The sequence below is a fragment of the Alosa pseudoharengus genome, unplaced genomic scaffold (assembly GCF_046254945.1).
Source record: "Alosa pseudoharengus isolate Yale_2024_CS ecotype anadromous, Long Island Sound unplaced genomic scaffold, YU_APseudo_1.1 YU_APseudo_1.1_scf_27, whole genome shotgun sequence".
Taxonomy (NCBI): Eukaryota; Metazoa; Chordata; class Actinopteri; order Clupeiformes; family Clupeidae; genus Alosa; species Alosa pseudoharengus.
The window spans coordinates 204,695-223,372 of NW_027468704.1; the positions used below are offsets into that span (position 1 = coordinate 204,695).

Consider the following 18,678-nt stretch of genomic DNA (forward strand, 5'->3'; position numbering starts at 1 on the left):
TGAAAAAGTAATCTGATTACTGATTACTCCTTTAAAAAGTAACTTAGTTACTTTACTGATTACTTGATTTTAAAAGTAACTAAGTTAGATTACAAGTTACTTTATTAGTTACTTTCAGCAGCTGCCGACAACACCCCCAACGCCTCAACATAAAAATGATAACCGGTTTTTCCAATACTCACTATACTGGAAGTGCATTTTAACAGCAATGTATAGCAGACATCCCAACCTAACCTACTTAGATACTGAAATTCAGATGTTTGTTCAATAATGTCTAAGTACACCAAATAAGGAAGGCCTATTGATAGAAATTGTTATAGTAAAATATGTAGATTTTTTTTCATGTAGCCTTGGCAACTAGCCATCTTGTAGCCTATAGGCCTGAGTAATATGCAAATGAAATTACACTTGTTAAACTCACCTCAACAAGTCTTTTGCAATCATTTAACCCGCCGTGAGCAATGCTAAAGTTGCTGTTACAAACAGTGCAGTGTGCAAGATTATCATTATGTTTTAATCTTTTGAGACAATTGGGTACACTTTTGTGTAGTCTGATGTGAAATGGGTCTTAAATCTAACTTTTTGAGGGGCACTGACGCTGCCATGACGCTTCTGTTCCTAGATGCACTGACTGAACTGATTAATTATGTTTGGGAGAAAAGAGATATAAGCACTTACACTGAAAACGGATTGGTTGATTTAGCAAAACAGACCAGGATGCTCTCTGTCTTGGATGCGCTTCAGGCACAAACGCACCACTCCTCTCTCTCTCCCTCTTCGTTGTGTGCGCATTAAGCTATGCACACGCGATTTGAAGCAAAGATTCTAGAATCTTTGATTTGAAGTCCGGTCTGGCTTGCGTGCTCTTGTTCGCTCTAGGTTCCGGGAGATTTTATGTAATTTGCGGGCGTCAGGAAGCCGCTATCAATATGTGGGAGACTACTCCCAAAACTTCGGGAGACTTGGGATGTCTAGCTAGACAGCACTTTGTCGCCAGCACAGAATGTACAATGTACCTTAATGTTGTCATGTTTAGCTGACACAAACTCAAAGTAATGACTGATGAAATGTGCATCTCTCTCTCTCCCTCCATTGTTGTTTACGTTTGTGTCGCTGCACGTGAATTGTCCTCATGCTGAAAACGTGAGCATAGCCTACATGACATTAATCCCCAAGACAAGAAGAAAGCAAAGAATATATCTTTTTATTAAGGAAAATGACAAAAATAGTAACGCACAGTAACTTAGATAAGTAATTTTAATCTGATTACTGGTTTGTAAATAGTAGCGCGTTAGATTACTCGTTACTGAAAAAAGTGGTAAAAATAGACTAACGCGTTACTGGCATCACTGTTTATGACAGCACACTTTATGCAGATTAGCCTATTCGTTTGTGTCTCATGACGTCACTGTAGCTTTACGCCGCCATCTTTACGACCTATTCGGGCAGCTCAGCCGCCCAGTGGTCACACAACAGCTGACCGTCTGACAGTTAATAGCTGATAACCCACCACAAACTGTTCCCATAAAGTCACAATCGCCTTGTTTCCCTTCCCTTCATGTTCTTTCAATGAGTAAACCATGGAGTGTATAAAATACGTATAAACACATCTTACATTAAAGGACATTATCCAGATTAATGACAGCTAGCTGTGAGCTAAATGACACTAAAATGAGTGGTAGGCTAGCTTGCTAGCTTAGAACTCACTACATGTAGTAAGAGTAAACTACCACCAAAATCATACATTTGAATTGTTTTTACATAATACTTACATTTCCCATGATTAAATATAAATCCTTGGTGGCCAGGTGCCGCACTTTTTACGTTTTTGACCCATCCAGCCACAGCATATTGATAGGCAGGGGAGCAGTTGAAACACTTTTTAATTAGGTCTAAACGTAATTTAGCCTACAAACCGATCGTACCACACTGAAAGCTAATATTTGGTCACTATAACCTACATCTGTCCTCTGTCAAATACAAATGCATTTCCAGCTTTGAACAAAACCGTTCAGGAATTATTAAAGCAAAAGAGGGACGTGCGTTTCATTTCTCCCTCCTCGGGACAGTTGAAACAACATAAGGGGACGAATGAACATAGGCCTGACTACAATAATATAAAACGTCCCACAACTTCAAAATTTTACTACATACATATCATGAATTGTAGGCCTACTCCCAATAGGGGTTATTTTAGATAGATTGTTCTAGCCTCTTCGTGCATGTCTAATCAATTGCCATCATCGTGAAGCGTAGGCTACGTGTAGCCTATGAAGCGGTTTTTGAAATATCATGCCCTGATGATTCTGCGATGTTTATAGCTAGAACGGTAAGCTTTCCCATTTATATCATGTTTATATTGTTGGAAATGTCGTTTCACTAGGTTTTTACGTGGGTTAGGCCACGGCACATCCAAATAAGTAGGCCTAGGCTTAACGACCCACCGGCCGTCAGTCTCCATGGATAACATGGGAAAACTCGACCCCCTACCTGGGCCCAAATGCATTTTCATCTTCCTAAAACTGTTTTTCCATGTCTCACCTCCATAAATGATTGTTTAAACACAGATATTTGTGCATTTAATTAAAATAAATGGAGTTACAGGTCGGGACGATTGAAGATTGAACATAGCCTAGGCCTAGCTTGTTTTGCTTTCCATGTAAACAAGCATGCGATATGAAAGTCTGGGATTGTGGAGAACTAAATGGTCTACTGAATAAGCATGAAGTCGAACCTTTAAATGAAAAATACTCATTAGGCTAACAATCAAAAAATAACCTCTAATGAAGTTTACTTTTGCGCATCAAAACTCGTTTATCGCCTGTAACTCCGTGATACAATGACATAGCAGGAAGATATTTGGCTGATAGACGGATGTTAACATGCTCTTGACCGAAGGACGTTTGTCTATCATCATTAGCCTACACTTGACTTGGAGAAAACTGGAATGTTTCATTCGTCCCGTGTTTCAATCGTCCCAGCTTCCACTGTAGCCTACGGGGAGGGGTTATGAACAAGATATGTAGCCTACTGTATATATCGCGGAAAGCCAATTAGGCAAGCCTGGGGCAGATCGTAAGGGACAAAATAAATCTGGGGGTAACAAATAAGGATCGGAGCCTAAAATTCAAATTTTCTCCACATATCTCTCTCTCTCACACATTCAAATGTGCAGTGTGGGCGGCCATACTGGGCGAGATCGGTCGTAAATATGGCGGCGTTCTATTTGATAGTGACGTAGATGGCACTTAAGAATAGCCTAGGCCTACTATTTTTTATTACAACTCTACCTCTTTAATTCAGCTGTCTGGTTGAAGCCTGGAAATATTGTAAACAAAGTAGCATAGTTGGCTAGCTTAGCCTATCATAGTCTAGGCTACTGATTGGACTGTTCAGTTTCCCCATGTGTGTTTAAGTTTCAAGGTAATACTTGTTCTCATTGGGACAGGCCCTTTTGGGAAACGTTGGTATGATCAGTCAACTTCAATGCAAGAGTTTTAAACAAATATGTGCAGCATGCTAATGATGCTAAGCGGATTTAATAGTAATTTAGCTAGTCGTCTTCTATGCGTCCTTGCTTTCACGATTGTGTTCATTGAGCAGGAGAGGGAGGGAGAGTGAGAGGGAGGGAGCGCGCGAGAGAGCGGGGCAAGGAGAGGGTGTTTACTTCTATACTGTTTGGTAAAGTTGCACACATAGTCTACAATGAAAGCAAGGAGAGGTATGAAATTATTATTTAGGCTATTTATTTATTTGTTTTTGGACAACGTAGGCTACCGATAAGTAAAGCGGGAGTTGTGGGTTGCTTTTGCGGCCGCGTAAGCTGCAAAGCACTGCGTGAAACACTAACGTTAGAAAGGGTATGTCGCGATTCTGCCTTTTCACACCGCGACACAGTATCGTGGATATGAATGTCGCGATTTCGGTTTCGAATTGTATATCGTTACAGCCCTAGTTCCAATATACAGGTAGTGGGCTCTCTGTTGATTTTAATGAGTAGCCTAGACCCAAGCCTAAAGTTACAGACTTTGACCTGTCTGTTTTTAACAAAATTCTGGCTATGATTGCTCCTTGTATTGCATCATGAGCCATCACTGCGCCTATTACATTCTACTGTTATTAGTCTTAAGCCTAGCTCAGCCCTCCATTAGAAGTGCAATGAGCTGCATTGAGCATAATAAACTGCATTTAGAATGCCAAATCCATATTTCTAGATATTTTGGTAAAAGTAACTTAAAAGTATTACAATAGTACAGTAATGCCTTACAATTTAGAGACAGTAATATTATAATGAAACAAATTACTTTGAAATTACAGTAATAAGTAATACATAATACATTACAATTTTGAAGTAACTTGCCCAACAGGTTGGAGATGCCCCTAACCTGCACTGAAAATTAAGTCATATTAATGTTATATAGGATGGATATTTAATGTTGTGATGGATATTATCTATGGCCCAAACATAACCTATTGTCAAATTATATAAATTATTCGTTATTTAGACTTGTTGTTTTAAAAACACAACACAGGAGACAGGAGAGAGAAATCAGACAGTTAAGAAGAAAGAGTTCGGAGGACAAGAGGGGGAAATAGGACAACATTTCTAGCGACGCCCTTGACTGCGAGAGAGCACTTTACAGGCTGCACTCACCGGGATTTGGAAAATTGACTATAATATAAAGAGTGCCCTTAGCCTTTGTGTAATGGAATTGGTGAGTCTTAAAGTGTTCAATAATTAGTTTCCCTTAAACTAAGTATTTACATAAAGCGCATGACATGCAGATTGAAACACATTCCACTCAGACAGGCTAGGTGGCAACTAGGCTCATAATTCACTTTTAATTGCAAACAGAAAATGTCTAGATAGCATCATGTCATGACACGCTTCCATTTCCAAAGCAATAAAGTCTGTTTATACTAACTTAATATTATGCATATCATTGTTAATATTGTGCTATAAATGTGGCACAAACAATGCTAGAGTTTGTTTACCGGTAGTCTATATTTGCATAGAGCTGGCAAAAAGGTCGTTATGTAGACTCAGTGCTCTTAAAGTGACAGGTTGCCATTCATAAATAAGTCAAACGGCATCAAACTAGTAGTAAACAAAAGTACTTTTTTTGGGGGGGGGCACCACAAAGCAGTTCTGCTTAGGGCACTCAAATGGCTAGCAGTTCAATGCACAATCGGAAAAATGGTTTCATATTTGTTAGTCGACTTTGCAAAATACATTTGGGGCTACACTCAAAAAGCCCTGAAGCCCCGACAAAATCGGCTGGTTACGCCCCTGTGTGTGTGTGTGTGTGTGTCTGCGTGAGGCTATATTTAATTCAACTCGGTAGTTGATCCATCTGGTCAACAGCCCCGCATTCACGCCACTTCATGATAAGATTAACATCATCAGACAAGCTGTAAAGTTTATGCGAGAATTTCTCGCATTATGATGGCTAGAGTTGCGGGACTTGAACAAATTATGCACAATACCCTAAATCCCGCAGTGAAACTTAGGCCCTGGAGAAGGAAGAAAAGAACTTTAATCTAGCATATCCCACTACTACTCCCTATGGAAAGTTTTCAGATCTGCACTCTAAGAATAGGTTGGCAACGCTTATCAGAGATTTAGTCGTGGCCAGCATATTTGAAAATATCGGCCGCAGATGGCCGATACCGCATCACTACCCATAAACAGTGTCTTAGTCTTAGTCTTAGTGTCTCTTAAATGAGTTCAGGCAACTGGGAACTTTATTCAGCTAATGAGTTTTAGTGTTTTAGCAACTGAAAAAAAATGTAAATCTAATGATCAGGAGTAATGTGTTATGCCTCTCATGCTGTAGCTTTCTGATGGCAAAGTAAAAAGTTAAAATAACTAAGCCTTCCATTACATGCAATGTTATAAAACTCATGTTTTATAAAACTCACTCAATGTTATAAAACAGGTTTTGTTCTTTTCAATGACTCTGGCTTGAATAACATGGAACTGTTTGTCATATACATAGTTGACCTTGGGTGTTGGCAAACAAAAAACTACACCAAATCTGATAATTAAACTATAATAAAATATAATTTCCTCTGCCTTTTGTCTGTGAGGTTCACAGAGACACAAACTGTCCTATCTGTGGATCTCAAGTCTCACGGTCATTGACCGGGAGACTTGCAATGGACACACCTCACAAGACCAAGCAACAAGTGAGTGTGTGTGTGTGTGTTTACAGTTGTGTGTGGTTTGTAAATATATTTAAAAATATAGCCACAAGCGGCCATGATGGGCCCGAGCACGTGTGGTTCCACGACCCGTGCCATTTCGGGTGAATTTATATAGTATATTTAGTATTTAGTTTTGTTAGTTTTTCTTACCTTCTACTGTCTCTATTGTACAGTGGAGTTTGGTTATATGTTTATACTTATATTTATCCTTTCTGCTGTAAGTGCATGTTGTGTGTGATGTCTGTATGCTACTGAGACCTTGAATTTCCCCTTGGGGATCAATAAAGTATCTATCTCTATCTATCAATATGGCCTCAATGTTGTCAGTGCATGACATGACCAAGACGGTCGGCTGAGAAAAAAGACATCCTAGGCCTACTCTGTCGTTCTGTCCAAGTGGACATGTGCTATAGCCTAATTATAGGTTTACCCATAATATAGCCATTGTTTTTTAGGTTACATTGTCTGTATGGTGAAGTTATAACCAGACCTCTAGCAATGCAAAGCAGAAGAATCAGCTGGCAATGGATTGGAAGTGACTGCTTTTCAATCCGTAGCGTTAATATTTGAATTGAGCTGTTAAAATATGTTTGCCTATATGATTAACCTACAGAGGAGGAGAAAACCAGACAGGCGTAAAGGATACTTTTGTATCCCTTTAAAGGGCCATCAAAAATATAAATATTTAGAAAAAAAGTTACTTGTTACTTGAGTAATTTATTAACAAAGTGTTTTTTTTACTTTTACTTGAGTAGATTTCTCATATGGGAATATGTACTTTTATTCAAGTAATTTCTGAACGGAGTAGTTGTACTTTTACTTGAGTATAGATTTCCAGTACTCTACCCACCCCTGTACTGTATTTATGCACATACAAGCACCCTGCTTTTTATTGGATCTTCTGTTGATAACAAAATCACACAAAACCCTACATTGAACATATTCCCTACATATTCTTTTAAATGAGTAATGCGTAATTTTATAGGATGTCAGTTATTACAACCTTGTATTAGGCTGGGGAATAAATGGCCCATTTCAGCAAATATCTAACGTCCCTTCATGCTTATCTGGTTCCCACATGATAATTATGTGAGTTAAACACTGATACCCTGAATGTCCTACTTAAAGTGGTGTCATCCCTTGAGGAGGGGGGCGGTGATCAGAGGGATGATCTGTGTCACAGTCTGTTTTTTGTGGTAATTTCAACATCCGAAATTGAAGGAGGAAACAACTATGTTTCCAGTTCATGGTAGCTTTGTGACCATTCTCCTTACTCAGCAAAGCCAGGGTAAAAAACATTTATATTAGTAAAACATTTTTATTAGTAACATCATTATATTTTTCTCTACACTCTGTTTGGAATGCATTTTGAGATGTCTGATGTGGTTTTATGTTGTATCTGAAAACTATATACTGCTGCCATTTTCAGCCAGGTCTGTCTTGAAAGAGACATTATGAGACAGGTTAAAAATAAACTTTCCCTCAGTGATCTTGACAATGTGATAGCACATCGAGCACCAGCACTAACACCAATTGTTGTTTTTGTGCTGTTTGGTTGTGGTTTGATGAATGTTTTGTGTATGTATGTGTATGTTTGTGTCGTGTTAAATGTACTGAGGCAATAAGAGAAAATAGGAATGTGAATGTGGCTAGAGCTGATGGTAGAACTGAGAGCTGATGGTTTCACTCCTGCAGCAGAAATCATTTTTGTTACTGTTTTCAGTTATGTTTAATTTCAAACTGTTTGTTTTCAGTTTCAATTTCTTTCTTTGAATCATTTATAATCCCTGGTATACATATTAAAAGACTGACTTACATTCACTGACCATTAAAAAAAAACTTAGAAACAGTAGTGAAACAAACAGATGGGTAGCAGCAATCAGAGGGAAGGAAATCAGTTTCATTACATAAAAGAGTGATTTGTTTTAAGCTTCAAACATTATGATGGAAGGGCCTGGAAGACTTAGATAGAGGTTTGAAGAGAAGAGTGTTTGACAACCAGAGGACTAACAAATCGTTTGATTTATAAAAAGAAATTATTATAGAATACATTTTATTCTTTCTGGACGGTTACTACCCATGGAAAACTAACGATTGTGTGGTTCAAAACATGCAGATTATAGATATAATGACCCATTTTACAATATGATCACTATGACATTTCTTATATTTCATATGATTTTCACACAAAAAAAACTTCAGGGACTACAGATGGAAATTAGCTAGTAGCGGTATCTGGTACGAAGCCTCTTTTCTCTTTCTGTGATTGATGCACTTTTTATATCACTAAATAAATCCAAACTTAATAATCATATTACATCTGGATTTCTATAGTCTTGGTCTTGCCAAATGCAAGGTATGTGCCATTGTGTGCTGAACTTCACTTTAGTCATCATGGCATGACTTTGTGTGTACCATGCGTATCATGAAATATTTCACATTTCTCAATTTGCATTGGAAAAAAGAACTTACTATATTCACACGATTTTGCTCTTTGGCTCCTTATAAAACTTATAGAAATGTGCCCTCAACCATTTACAAGGACAAAAACTATGTTCACCTACCTTCAATTTAAAGCTGGTGCTCTCCTGGTTCATAACTTCAGGCAAAGACAAGAAAGAACTAACCCAACTGTGCCTACAGGTGATAATGTAGATCAGTGCCACTCCCAAAAGTGTAGCCTGGCCCCCATTTGTAGATCATGTGACTTAAGGGAACTCAAACCTTTCCTGATACAACCCCAAATCAGAAGAAATTGGGACGTTGTGTAAAATGCAAATGCAAAATGCAAACGTAATGCACATCAGTGGCACTCACTAAATGTGGAGTTAACTCGGCTCCCTTTTAAGATCATAGGACTTAATGGAACTGAAATCTGCTGCAGAAGTTCATAACAGAAAAGATTGTTTGAAATTCAAAGTTTTGTCCATAAATATCACTAAGTGTATTTCAAAGATCCTAGTGTGTAGCACTCTAGAATACTTGGTGTATTTGAAGGACTCTGGGCTTCATTCAAGACATTACCTCAGTTTAGACCTCCATGTAATTTTTAAGATCTTTATTCCATTTATGTATACTATTTGCTTCATTTATTTGCTCACAATGCTCACATCATCTTAATGATTTTTTACGTAATTTTAATTCTGATAGCCTAACGCCCCACTCAAAGAGTGCTGGCTTTTGACCTCCTGAAGTCCACAATGAGCTCTTTGGTCTTGGTGTTGAGTGGCAGGTTATTGTCGGTGTTGGACCTCCTCCCCTCACGCGGGATCAAAAGAGTATACTTATACTTATACTTAATTAACAGCATTCTCACATAGGTGTTGCTATTGTCAGGGTGGGACAGGGCAGAGTGAAGTGCCGTAGAGATGGCATCCTGTGTGCTCCTGTTCTGACGGTAGGCGAATTGGAAGGGGTCCAGTAAGGGTGATAAGCAGGTCTTGAGGTGGCCAGGACCAGCCTCTCAAAGCTCTTTATGATGATGGGGGTGAGTGCAACTGGACGGAAGTCATTAAGGCTCGTTGCAGTGGAGTGTTTTGCCACCGGCACGACAGCTGCCTGGGCTAGTGACAGGTTAAATAGGTCAATCCAAGCCTCAGTCAGCTGCATATCACAGGCCCTGAGGATGCGTCCATGCCATCAGGACCAGCAGCCTTACGTGCATTCAGGGCCGGATCTCCCTATACGCACACTTCGCAAGTTAATGAAGGCCCCAGGGCAGTTGCGGGCCATTTGGCTACCCCAAAAAACGTTTGATTAGGGTTGCCACATTTGTTGATTTGTGAAAATCATATAGCCAAACAAGGCAAGAAATGGTTAACTGTGAACAATATCAACATTTTAGAGTGGCAGAGCCAGAGTCCAGACCTCAATCCGGCAAAAAAGTGAGCACAAGGCCAGAGTGATGGCAAATAATCGTTCCTGACTGAAAACCCGGATTGCTGTTAAAAAGGTGCGGTCTACAATCATTGTGGAGACATTGAGAGGCTTGGTAGATATTATAAGAACCATTTTGAGAGTTGTGAATGCAAATAAAGATGTTTCCATTGATACCACAATAGTCCACACATTGATAACACAATATTGACAATACTATGCTTGTTGTTAGTTGTTACAAGCAGTTATAAGTTTCATATATTAAAAGGGGATATCAACAATTACAGCGGGAACCTGCCAGTCTATCTCTCTCTCTCTGGTGCGCACTCAAGATGCGTTCCCCAATTAATTCGAGTAAGTAACGTTCTAGATGCTGCTGCATCATCCTTGCATGTAACACGAAGTTGGTGTATTTTTAACATCGTAAACATTCTCGAAGAGAGAAAAGCAGTTAGCAGTAAAGCTATCTTAGTGCCCTTGTGCGTGATGCGCGTGGTGAATACAATGTTGAAACATTTCCTATAGTTCCTTTAGTACCTATATTTGCCCTGACGCACTCGTTGACGCAGACACACACACTCGCTTTGGACTCCTTTCCCTGCTGCTGTCCCTTTCTATATTAGCCTACAGAGCAACTAGGACAGGTGCGTGTAACTACAAAGTGGGGTCTGGGTCTGTGCTTGCGCGGCAGTTGCTAGGTAATAATGTAAACTCTATTTTCGCTGCCAATCACCAAAAAGCATGCCTTTTATGTCTATGTACGTAGGCTATACGGGATTTGATGTACTATAAACACAACCAAGAACAAAACCATTTGAAACTAGCATACATTATAATCAGAAGTTAATTTTCACCAAAAACCGGGACAATTCGGGTCCTGGGGAATATTATTAATTATCCGGGACAGTCACTCAAAAAAGAGAACAATCCCGGAAAATCCAGTGCATGTGGCAACCCACGTTTGATGCTGTTGGACTTGTTTATAAATGGCAATCTGGCAACCTTTCACTTTAAAAGCATTGACTCTATATAACAACCTTTTTGCCAGCTCCATTCAAATATAGACTATATTTGTATGTATAAACAAACGCTAGCATTGTTTGATATGCATCATATTAAGTTAGTATAAAGAGCCTTTATTTGGGCAGCCGTGGCCCACTGGTTAGCATTCTGGACTTGTAACTGGAGGGTTGCCGGTTCTAGCCCCGACCAGTAGGCCAAGGCTTGAGCAAGGCACCTAACCCCTCACTGCTCCCCGAGCGCCGCTGTGGTTGCAGGCAGCTCACTGCGTCGGGATTAGTGTGTGCTTCACCTCACTGTGTGCTGTGTTTACCTAATTCTGTCCTATTTACACATCTATTTCCCCCTCTTCTCCTCCGAACTCTTTCTTCTTAACTGTCTGATTTCTCTCTCCTGTCTCCTGTGTCGTGTTTTTAAAACAACAAGTCTAAATAACGAATAATTTATATAATTTGACAATAGGTTATGTTTGGGCCATAGATAATATCCATCACAACATTACATATCCATCCTATATAACATTAATATGACTTAACTTCAGTGCAGGTTAGGTGCATCTCCACTGAATTTCAGCATAACATTTCCAGAACAAGGAGGCATTTAACCATTAGCTTTCTCATTCGTTTTGACATGTCAGATGTAGCCTTGGCCTATCTGCAACTACGGGTCACCTGACGGTGAGTTGAGGCAAGGATAATTGTCTAGTCGGCATTTTTTACTTAAATTAAACGAAACTTAAAGAAGTAACGGTGCCCTCTATGGTAAATACGGCCATGTGACTGCAACTATAGGCTACGTGACACCTGACGGTGCGTTGAGGCAATGATAAGTCTCGTGCCGCCGCTACCACCACGCGCATCACGCACTGTGCGTAGGGCACCAAGGGGCGTCGGGGGCACCAACATTTATCCAATAAATATAAGTACTTCAAGCTGCTTTTCATTCTTCCAAACTTTTACAATGTCAAAATACAGCAACAGCATGTTACATGCAATGATGATACTGTATGGGTCCTCTCAATCTCCACTATGCAGTATATCTACATGCTAGGCCTACTCCATTTAATGGGGACGCATCTTGAGCGGGTACGACAAGAGAGAAGAGAGAGGGTGAGAGAGAGAAAGTGGCTGGTTCCAGCTACCTTGACATTGTTATGATATCTCCTTTTTGATACAAGAAACTTTTTAATGAAAAATAATGAAGGACACAAAGATAGGGCTAAAGGAGATTTCGGAGTTATCCGGTTCCCACTATGACCATTTATAAACTGCGAGCATGGCCGTACCATAAAGTACACCGAGATAATGTCCTCGGTTTTTTCTTTCGTCAAGTTCCGTTTATCTTATGTCACGTAACCTAGTTGCAGTCACATGGCCGTAATTACCATATGAGGACACTGGTATTTCTTTCTTTAAGTTTCGTTTCATTATTAAGTAAAAATAGCCGAGACAATGATCCTTGCCTCAACGCTCCGCCAGGTGACACGTACTAGTGTAGTGTAGTCTAGTTGCAGTCACATAGCGGCATCAAGTTTCGTTTCATTTATTAATTCAAAATAGCCGACGAGACCATTATCATTGCCTCAGCAACGTCAGGTGTCACGTAGCCTAGTTGCAGTCACATGGCCGTTTCTACCATAGAGGACACCGGTATTTCTTTCTTTAAGTTCCGTTTAATTTATTAAGTAGCCTAAAATAGCCGACGAGACAATTATCCTTGCCTCACGTGTCACGTAGTTGCAGATAGGCCTAGGCGACCTCTGACATGTCAAAACGAATGAGAAAGCTAATGGTTAAATAGAATTAAGATGCAATAGGCCACCAATGAGATGCTAACCTGTAGGCCTTCTGGAAATGTTATGCTGAAATTCAGTGGAGAAGCACCTATCTAACCTGCACTGAACCTTAAGTTAGCCTATATTAATTTTATATAGGATGGATATTTAATGTTGTGATGAATATTATCTAAGCATGGCCCAAACATAACCTATTGTTAAATTATATTATTGGTTATTTAGACGTGTTGTTTTAAAAACACAACACATGAGACAGAAATCAGACAGAGGACAGAAGAGAGGGAAATAGATGTGACACTCACCGTGTCAGAAGGAATTCAACATTTCTGTATTTGAAATATCTAGGCTACGGCTTTGACTGCGAGAGGGCACTAACAGGCTGCACTCACTATGATTTCAATGATTCGCTCCCTTAAACTAAGCATTTACATGAAGCACATGATATGTTGATTGACATGCATTCCACTCAGACAGGCTAGGTGGCTACCAGGCTCATAATTCACTTCTAATTGCAAACAGAAAATGTCTAGATAGCATCATGTCATGACATGCTTCCATTTCCAAAGCAATGTAGGCTGTTTATACCAACTTAATATTATGCATATCATTGTTAATATTGTGCTATAAATGTAGTTAGTTTATCAGCCATAGTCTATATTTGAATGGAGCTGGCAAAATGGTCTAACGTTAGACTCAATGCCCTTAAAGTGACAGTGCACCATTTATACTAGTACTTCAAACTAGTAATATTTTAATATTAGTATTTTTCTTAAGTAATTCATATTTGAAACACAAATATTTTGGAGGGGGGGGGGGGCACCACAAAGCAGTTCTGTTTAGGGCACCCAAATGGCCAGCAGCAGCACTGGTCTCGTCAGCATGTGCATGTTCATGATGCGTCAGCATGTGCATGATGCATGAAGACTCATATGTAGCCTATATGATATTTTATAAACTAATACAAATCATCTTTTCTACGTTCTGTTAATGTTTATGTAGCCTATAGGACATTTTAAATTTTTCTGAAGAGGAAAAAAAATGCTTCAGATGAAATAATTTGGCGGACCCCCTGCAGTACCTCCGCAGACCCCTTAGGGGTCGCAGACCCCCGGTTGAATATCACTGGAGTAGCATAACGTTGAAATTAGATCTGCTGCACAGTGGAGATTGAGAGGACCCATATTATCATTGCATGTAGCATGCTGTTGCCGCATTTTGACACTGTAAATGTTCGGAAGAATGAAAAGCAGTTTGAAGTAAAGCTACTTATATTTATTGGCTAAATTTTGGTGCCCCCGACGCCCCTTGGTGCCCTACGCACAGTGCGTGATAAGCATGGTGATAGCGGCGGCACTGGAAGGCCCCCTCGCCCGTCTCCCCCATGTTGCTGGCCTAGCCTAACCAACAGGGAAGTGAATCCTCTGATCTGTCTGCGGCTTGCTTGCAAGCCTTTTCCAGTCAGAGTACTTTACAGAAGTTGAGAAATAGTATAACCGCATATTCCATTTGTTTCAAGTCCTCTCATTGTCCATTGTTGTAGTTGCTGTACACTTGGTGTGTGTCTTTGTCTGTTGTGCTCAAATGCAGTGTCATGCCCAGTCTCTTCCCCTTTCTGTCAGCCTGTTGCTACTGTAGTAAGTCCACAGCCCATCTCCCGGCCATGTTTGCTGTTAGTAGTAGCCCCTCTGGACCTATAGGGCGTCATACAATATCTGGGTGTAGTCTGCTGGTTTCTGTGTGTACAGTGAATGTGAATGTTATGTGCTGTTGTTGTTTTCTTGTCTATGCATTTGGACGTGCAGCTGTGGTATGCAGTGTTTGGATTGTGCTATTATTTAATGTTTGTAACATACATCAACTTGAAGCAACATGGACACATCATCAGTGATGTTACCTGGGGTCACAGAGTGTTTCGGGTCTTTCAAACATCATACACTCTCACCCAGGCGACCCAGTTGGGGTTGATCAGGCCCCAGCCCGGACAAAAGCAATGATGTTCTTCTCTGGGCGGAGGCGCTTGCATTGGCCAATTCCACAGCTGATGGTGTTCGCTTCAAGACTTGGTCATGGCGCCAGCGGTAGCGGCACTCGCCCAGGGCCTTCGATGTGATCCAGGGTCCCTCTCTTTAGGCAGAGGTTGCAGGCTGGTGACTCCACCAATCCCCAGCTGAACAGGTTGGATGGGCTCGGTAGTACATCGTAGACTGGATCAGGAACCATATGCGATGGGGCTCTGCTTTCCACAGCTCTGCACATGAGACTCTGCGGTCCACTGCATGCTCCTATCTTGCCCAGGCTCCCTGCTGTCGCATGCCAACCATCCTGCTGGCCTGCTCCTCCTCTACTGGTGCCCGCACCTCTTGCTGCACCAGTGATCTCCTGTCCTTCCCCTGTGCCTTGTTGTAGTGAGAAGTTCAACCTTTGCTGCACCGACGGACGGCACCAGCCAATCAAATTACGGTTATACCTTAAGTCATTTGCATAGCTACCGTCGGGAACACCTACTGGCATGCGTTGACGGAACGCAGCTGTGTGTGGGAGCCGTTACTCTCTGTATTGCAGCACCTCCCTGGCACGGCCCACTTTGAACTCCTCATTCAGGCTGTAATAGAATGTGATCTTTATTTTTATAGAACCATGTCTCTTGTCTACTAAGTGTTGCAGACCTGAGTGCCTTATTACAGTGCATGAAATTGCACTGTACTGTTTTTCCTAGTCATCTTCTTCTTATATTCTAACGCAGTTAATGCAGCTTCAACCGTTTAACATAGAAACTTCATTCAAACTATGTTATGTAGGTCTTAATAGGACATGGGTGCTTTGTACATTTCGTCTTTGTAACTTTTATACTTTTTAAACTATTAATTAAAAACTATTAAAATTTCCCCATAGACTTAACATTGGCTTTCATGACATCACAGCAATTAGAATCTTCTGCCAGGTGGCCAGGCCACCTGGATCAACTGTCAGTTTCTCAGGCTTTAAGCATACAGCCTCATTCTCGACTACACATCCTGTTCAACTGTTTCCTCTGTCCACAACTGTTTCAAAATAAAAGTCCTCGCTACAATAATTCCCTATTAAATAATTTAACCATTTAAACTATCAACCTATTTAACTGTTCAGTCATTCCAACTATATTAAACCTCATCTACCTGGTTCAGTCATTCCAACTATATTAAACCTCATATACCTAGCAAATAATTTAACCATTTAAACTATCCACCTATTTAACTGTTCAGTCATTCCAACTATATTAAACCTCAACTACCTACAGTAGTTCAGTCATTCCAACTATATTAAACATCATCTACCTACTGTAGCAAATAATATAACCATTTAAACTATTTACCTATTTAACTGTCCAGTCATTCCAACTATATTAAACCTCATCTACCTAGTTCAGTCATTCCAACTATATTATTAAACCTCATCATGTTGGTTGCCAATTAGCACATAATCTGTTTTAACAATATATTTCACACCATATGTTTTGCATTTTCATGCACTGGTAATTCCCTGGAATTGCGTTTTCTAGTTGGGTTTAAACTGACCAAAGAGTTTCAGGGTAAGCTCCTGGGGAACCCCTGCTCATATCACAATACTTAAATCCGTCATTACCATTTCATAGCCCAGAAATTAGGTGAAAGCACCTACAGTAGACTACAGCAGAGATGGCTGGCTACACAGTAAAAACAAAACACATCTAGTTCTTGCAAATTTATTATCTGCATTTCATTTTGTAAAGTTTTTAGAAACAGAACTGAAAAGCCAACAAACAAAATTTAAGGCCAAGGTAATTTATTTATAAACACATTTTCATCAAAATCAGATGTTAAGTCAAAGTGCTTTACAATTAGAAAAGGGATTTACAGCTATAACAAGGTACACAGAGTAATTAATCAAATGAATCAGGGATCACAATAATATACAAAATTAAAGGTGCTATAATCGATGTAACACAGTTTCTAAGCTAAAACATTTTTTGTCACATGCAGCTAACATGACCTCACCATCCGCTAGCTGCCTGTGCCCCGGATACACTGTAAGAAAACGCGGTCTCCGTGGACAGCCTAGGCTTCAAAAATGGCCACAAATCAACTTGGGCCAACCTTGCCCATAAAAACATAAACTGTTCCAGCAAATCACCAATGAGATGCGTGTTTGGGAGAGTTTCAATTGCAATTCAATTGAGGGGGAGGGAGTAGCGAGCTAGCTCTCTGTTTTGTTTGAATGTAAACAGAAGTAACGTTACCCTGCATTGCTTATAGCACTTTAAAGGCAGAACACATATGGATATAACATAATTCAATTAACTCAAAGTGTCAGAACCACGTTATTAAAAACAAACGAAACATCATAAAATACCATAAAAGGAGAGAAAAAAAACATGTATTCAGTCTGAACTAAAAGCTATAGAAAAAATATATTTTTAAATGAGACTAAAATTAGGAGCAGGAGCAGGACAGAGGATTATTCCAGAGCCAAGGGGCAGCAACAGAACAAGTCCCCTTTGGTGACTTATGAGAGGGCGAAAGTACCTTTTTGGGATCAATAATCTATTGAGGAGCTAAACCATTTAGACATTTTAGACCACACAAAATGGCTTACAACACACAGAATCAAGCTTCTTCCATGGTTATCCCATTCCCCTGATCTGAACTCCAAAGAACCAGTAGAGTAAGCTAAAGAGGAGAAGGCACAATAGGACCTTGAAATCTGGACGATCTGGAGAGATTCTGTAAGGAGGAATGGTCTCTGGTACCTGCTGTGTATTCTCCAACATTATGTTTTAGATTAAATATTTTAGGATACTGGCAAAGAGAGTCTGGGAGAAATTTTAGACTCTCCCTAAATTGCATGTGTTGAGTATTACATTTTGTACAATAATGTATGGTTTACAAACAATGTATTAAGTTTGGGAGGAACTGGTGTTCTTCGGTATTGAACGTCCAATTTGCTTTCTCCATGATTGGTTCTCTAATAAAGATCATGCGACTTCCACTGTTAGAATACTGAGGGAATAATATTAATTGATTAATGCAGCCTCCAATGGCAGGAAAGACTGAGGGATGCATGTGGGGTATTGTGCTTAATCCTTAAGTTGTGTATTGTCTCTGCTTACACCACAGCATGAGGGTCATGGGTTTTGTCATGTAATGGTTTTGATTTGTATAAGATTTGGCCTCGCCCCAGAGAACTTTGGATTTGCTGCTGGAACTTTGTTGCTGTTGCTGGTTCCATCACCAATCATGATTCAAGGTGGTACCTTTTTTCACTCCTGTTGCCTGGTTAAGATTTTTTTTTACCACAAAAGGATTCACAAAATAAATACAATGGTGCCAATGTTTTTAATCAATTTCTTGAAGAGTATTTTTTTCTTAGAATATATTTTGTTCCCTTCAAGGTTGGATTTTCCTCATGACATTAATGATAAATCACAAAAATATTATTTTTTGCTCAACTCACTCAACAAGGGTTACCAATAATTTTGGAGGGTATTGTATGTCTTGATCCCATGTGTTGGTTGTGATGGGTGTACAACCTTGAATCTTCACTGCCCTTTTTTAAAAATTTAGGACAGAGGGTGATTTTCTTCTGTATCTTGTGAGAGCAGTTTAGCACTGACATAAGATCGAGTGGCGCTGCAATACCCTGTAAGCAAAATAAACCAAACATGTCAATCGTATGTACAGAATACACTGTATGATATTATGTGATACTTTATTCGATTGATAGTTTTATATTTGGTGTATATTTACTATCATTATTCAGATGGA

At 39.8% G+C, this 18,678-nt stretch overlaps 2 protein-coding genes across 2 annotated transcripts in view; both read right to left on the bottom strand.

Moving 5' to 3' along the window:
* The window catches only part of LOC143099283 (uncharacterized), a 107,027-nt gene extending 98,216 nt beyond the window's left edge, over window positions 1–8,811 (bottom strand). The window contains exon 1 of the mRNA XM_076262379.1: window positions 8,772–8,811. The gene's annotated coding sequence lies outside the window, so the exon portion shown is untranslated. The remainder of the gene's footprint in view (window positions 1–8,771) is intronic.
* A 7,871-nt stretch (window positions 8,812–16,682) lies between these two features.
* The window catches only part of LOC143099282 (uncharacterized), a 45,531-nt gene continuing 43,535 nt past the window's right edge, over window positions 16,683–18,678 (bottom strand). Inside the window, exon 6 of the mRNA XM_076262378.1 lies at window positions 16,683–18,553. Within this exon, the coding sequence (XP_076118493.1) occupies window positions 18,474–18,553 (80 nt within the window). The 3' untranslated portion in view covers window positions 16,683–18,473. The remainder of the gene's footprint in view (window positions 18,554–18,678) is intronic.